This window comes from Micromesistius poutassou (genome assembly GCF_964030765.1).
Source record: "Micromesistius poutassou genome assembly, chromosome: 11".
Lineage (NCBI taxonomy): Eukaryota > Metazoa > Chordata > Actinopteri > Gadiformes > Gadidae > Micromesistius > Micromesistius poutassou.
The window spans coordinates 19,188,882-19,194,175 of NC_140281.1; the positions used below are offsets into that span (position 1 = coordinate 19,188,882).

At 49.1% G+C, this 5,294-nt stretch overlaps 1 protein-coding gene across 1 annotated transcript in view; it reads right to left on the bottom strand.

Annotated features, from left to right (window-relative positions):
* Positions 1-4,121, bottom strand: part of prdm14 (PR domain containing 14) — a gene marked incomplete at both ends in the record, with an annotated part of 4,747 nt that extends 626 nt beyond the window's left edge. Inside the window, 7 exons of the mRNA XM_084475229.1 lie at positions 754-855; positions 1,367-1,569; positions 2,078-2,348; positions 2,759-2,922; positions 3,167-3,220; positions 3,344-3,627; positions 3,961-4,121. Of these exons, the coding sequence (XP_084331355.1) occupies positions 754-855; positions 1,367-1,569; positions 2,078-2,348; positions 2,759-2,922; positions 3,167-3,220; positions 3,344-3,627; positions 3,961-4,121 (1,239 nt within the window). The remainder of the gene's footprint in view (positions 1-753; positions 856-1,366; positions 1,570-2,077; positions 2,349-2,758; positions 2,923-3,166; positions 3,221-3,343; positions 3,628-3,960) is intronic.
* Positions 4,122-5,294: the final 1,173 nt, after the last annotated feature.

Sequence of the window (5,294 nt, forward strand, 5' to 3'; positions counted from 1 at the left end):
ATATAAAATTATTATTAATTCGTGCGTGCGTGCGTGCGTGCGTGTGTGTGTGTGCGTGTGTGTGTGTGTGTGTGTGTGTGTGTGTGTGTTGGAGTTAAGGAATTGTTGTCCAGTCAATAAAAAATAAAACAATTCGAGTGAGAAACAAAGACCCCCAAAAAACTTGGACGTCCTCCGGGGGCCGTAAAAAAAAAGTAGACCCAAAGCGGACAATGGGTGGGTGTACATCTGTCGATAATTACCATGTTAGGGGCTGAAATAATCATGAGAGGCTCGCGTTTAAATGCACCGTGAAATGAGGAAGACCGTATGGGACCCAAAGCTAAGAGCTCTGGAAAACACGTTTACGTTTACATTCATTATTTTGCTCTAAATGTGTTTTGTTTCTTCTATAATTTGATAAATACAAAATAAATGTATCGTGTAAAAATACAATTTTTTTGTACATGTTTTTATGTTTATTTAATGTATAGGCCTACATTTTCTTATTATGTATTTATTGATGCATCTATATTTTAACTCCAGGAACTTAAAATAAAGCACTGCAATCAAGCATGCAATGAAAGTGTGTCCGTTCAGTCAGTGTGTTGATCTAAAACCAGCTTGGTGGCGGAAGAAACAACAGGAAACACATCCATCTCTCAGCCACCAGAGACGAAAATGAATCCAGCCCATCGTTTGAGAGTTTGATTCTTAAAAACACGGTCCTCAGCGGTCTTGTGTAATCTGATCCCCGCTCCCCGCCGCGCTCACCTTGTTGCAGTAGACGCACTTGTATGGCCGCTCCCCGGAGTGCACGCGCATGTGTTTGTTGAGACTGGACGACTGGGAGAAGCTTTTCCCGCAGACGGAGCACTGCAGGGAACAACCACAGAACAGGTCTCAGATCAGGTCTCAGTGGGGCTTGTGGTGGGCAGAGGCCCGGTGCTTTCTGCACCACCACCAAGTTACATTTACATTAAGCAGACGCTTTTATCCAAAGCGACGATTTGTGAGTAGAAAGAGAAACAATACTATATCGCTGTCGGTACAGTAAGGATGTTTATAGAAACAAGTGAAGCACTAACAATAGGTTAACCCATTCCCCGTAGGCTATAGTCTACAAGTACAAAGTTGCTTTGGGAAATTGGATTTTCTTTTCGCATTCAAGCACAATTGATTGTTATAGACGTTGTATTTTCATGTTTTTTTTTTGTAATTTCTGCACCAAATCACCAAAACGAATCCTTTAAACTAGCCTGGAAACAAACTAAGTTCTAAGTTTAGGTCTAGGATTATTTCAGGGGTGCCCCAAACACATAGGCTACAATGCTGTAAAAAGATCACATGATATATATATATAATAAAATACTAAATAATAAAATACCTTGTGGGGTCTGTGCTTCTCGTGCACGTGCAGTATGTGGATGCGCAGGCGGTCCCTCTTCTCGAAGGACCTGTTGCAGAGGTGGCACGGGAACTTCCGGTCGCCCTGGTCCACGCAGCGCGTGTACTTGAGGTGCTTGTCCCGGTAGTACTTGTAGGCGAACACCTTCCCGCAGCGGTCACACTTGAAGCCCTCCCCGGAGTCTAAGGACGGGGAGACGACACATGAGCACGGCGTACATGTAGGCTCTAGTGGATTAGATTATATTATCAGATCACTTCATTCATCCCCTATGGAGGTTAGGGTTAGGTAGAAGATTATATTAGATCAGTATTAGATCACTTTATTCATCCCCCAGGAGGAAAGGGTTAGGCTCTAGTAGATCATATTAGATCAGTATCAGATCACTTGACTCATCCCCCAGGAGGAAATTCGTGACAGCAGCAGCAAGCATAAACCTAAAAGAGATAAATCAAAGGCCGATATAGGCCTGATAAAAATACCAACAGACAAAAAATAAAAACACAATCAACGTAGTCTTGTATCTGTATTTACAATATATGATAATAGCCCTATATTATGCCTTTCCCTCCTCTCCTGGCGTTTAAACAAATAAAGAGCCAGCCTTGTCTATAACTTTTATTTCTAATTTACTCAAGTTATTTCTTGACCACCGTCGGCACCAAAAACGACTAACCGCGCTACACACACCTTCGGTGGACAGCGTGTGGCTGCTGTCCTCCGCGGTCTCCCGGAGCGTGAGAGGGATCCCCAGGAACTGCACGTAGCAGTCCCCGTACCAGACCAGCAGCTCCTCGCCCGGCGGCACCTCCCTGCACGCCTCGTAGAAGATCTGGCCCTGCACCTGCACCGCCACCAAGTTCTGCTCCTCCGGGAACCGCGCGCACTTCACCAGGGACATCCAGTTGCCCGAGCCGCCCCGACCGTCCACGAAGTGGCTCAGCCGGCCGTTCTCAAACACCTGGAAGGCGCGGAAAAAAAAAGAAAAGAATGATTATTATGAAAATTATGAATCACAATATAGTATATAAATGTATACTTTTATCCAGGTATAGTATAAATAGTATATTATAGTATAAAAATACAAAATAAATAAAGAATTTATTATAAGCCTAGTAGTAGTTGCCTATACGTATTATAATAGTATAGTATAGCATAAATAGTATTATAGTAACACTTTTATACTATATTGAAAACCCTTTATTGATAACCCTGTGCTTATGTATATATATATATATTTTTTTTATAAGCCTATAACACTTCATACGAGTACTTTTGAATATGTATAGGCCTATATATTTATCTATCTTTATAATTACTAGTATAAGTGTTATCAAAGGCACTTGACGGCCACAACAGGCCTACGCGCACCTCCCACATGAGCGTGTTGTCGTCGAAGGTCTTGATCTCGCTCGTGTTCACCAGCTTCCCCTGGAAGGGGCCGAAGCGCGCGCCCTTGGGGACGCCACTGTGGTCCGCCGTGAAGACGCCGAACGGCGACGCGTTGGCGCACTTGGTCTGCGAGACGGCGAGGCCTGCGACACGGACGGACACACACACACACACACACACACACACACACACACACACACACACACACACACACACACACACACACACACACACACACACACACACACACACACACACACACACACACACACACACACACACATACATATATATTAGTAAGGATACACAACTCAGAGGTTAGTAAACCAATCAGATGCCAGTGAGGAGGGGACGTGATGTTATTATGGGGTGATGGAGACAGCGCACCTGCTGGGAGATCAAGCGCTTGCGTATCCGGCGGCGCAATCGGACCATCGGACACTGCAGAGAGAAACGAGACACAGAACGTCAAGAAAAACAGCGTGGATGACATGTTTTAAAAGCGGACACGCTTCCGATGGACTGAATTCCCCCCAGCGTTGATATTCCTTTTGGTAAACCCACCGGGCATCGCGCTCATCCCGGGCGACATCCCGGACAACGCGCGGCCGGCGCTCTGCCCGTCCCGGGGGGTCCGCGGGGTCCCGTACAGCACCGTGAACAGGTCGTCCTCACTGAAGTTATACACGCGGGGCGGCGACTCGGCGCCTCGGGGGGTCGACGTCATCCGTGCACCGGCGGCACCGGAGGTCGTCGACGACGCCGACGTGATCGTCCCCCGGAGCCGGAAGAAGCCCTCCTTGGGCGGGGACACCGAGGAGGCGGCGGACCGCTCGCTGGAGGGGCTGCTGCTCAAGTCCGACGACACGGACCGAGGAGGGTGGCGGTGGTGGGGCTGGTGGTGGTGGTGTTGGTGTTGGTGGGGGTGGTGGTGGTGGTGGAGGAGGAGGTCCATCCCGGCCAGAGCCCCCCTCTCCTCCTCTTCCTCGTGTTTGGGGTACACGGGGTGGGGGTTCTGCCCGGGTAGCATGTGGCCCAGAAACGGAACCCCCCCGGAGGACATGCTGAGGAACTGTTCGTGAAGTATGGACCCCACGCTGCAACCCCCGTGGCTGCTGTTGTTGCTGCTGCTGTTGTTATTGTTGTTGTTATTGTTGTTGTTGTGGAGGGTGAAGTGGGACGGGGCCGGTCCTCCGGCGAAGTTGCGGGGCATGGCCGCGGCGTGGTGATGGGTGTCCGACACCAGCCGCCCCAGGGATTTGAGGGGGTGCTGCTGCTGCTGCTGGTGGTGTTGGTGTGGGTGCAGGAGGCTGTGGGGGCCCGTGAAGATGTCCTGGATCATGTAGTGGGGCCCCGGGTAGAAGAGGGGGTCTGCCTTCAGCAGGTGGGCGGGGGGGAAGCCCTTGGCCGGGAGGCTCAGAGTCACCGACATCTCGATCCAGGGACGCGGGAGGACTGCTCTATTTCTGACTATGGAAAACCAAAGCGAGGATTAAAATAATGATATTAAATTAGACTCAAAATAAAGTTCAATTATACGTTAGAAATATGCACACATTTTTTTAGGATTGTGTGCCTACGATTTTAGAGGACTTTTAGAGTTAGCCTACATTGAAATTTAACAATAGAATTAGTTGCATATTAAAATAAATCGTTGACGCTATTATGGGGCCTATTTTGTGTTTTGCCTCTAAAAACGGCCCGGGGGGGGACAAGTATTATTTAAATGACCCCAAATCGTGAAACCGCTAATGACGAGGGTGGACAGCAGTGCAGAATTTCCAGTTGACAAAACAGAGATGAGATCCCCGTCAATAACCTTAAACGAGGGGGCATCATAACGGTCTGTCAACCAGGGAGAGGTCGCTGGTCCGAAACCAGGCGGACCGGGGGCTATGGGGGCCCGAGCGTGGGTGGTGACAACTTAATTAAGGGACGCCGGGTCATTGCCTAAAGGTCAACCTTAATGAAGCGTAACGCTTTATAGACTAGGCAAGAGCCAATTGGAAAATAATTCGATGAAAGAGCGTTGACATTCGTTGAATGTAACCCAAGGTAATTAGGAGTAGCCTACTATTTTGTATATAGGCCTATATATATTTAAAAATAAATAAAACTAATTTTCTTTTTGATTTCTAAAATAATTAACAATTTAACTTACCGTTTACCAGGAAATACGGCAGGTCTCAGGAAGTCCGTCTCTTCATATCCATAAAAGTTACAACAGGCGGGGTGTAAAAGCAGAGGTCGCGCGGACTAGAGCCGCTACCCGGAGGTGAGAGGCGGTGTGCTGGGGCTCCGAGGGCCGGAGGTGAGAGGCGGTCTGCTGGGGCTCCGAGGGCCGGTGGTGAGAGGCGGTCTGCTGGGGCTCCGAGGGCCGGAGGTGAGAGGCGGTGTGCTGGGGCTCCGAGGGCCGGTGGTGAGAGGCGGTGTGCTGGGGCTCCGAGGGCCGGAGGTGAGAGGCGGTCTGCTGGGGCTCCGAGGGCCGGAGGTGAGAGGCGGTCTGCTGGGGCTC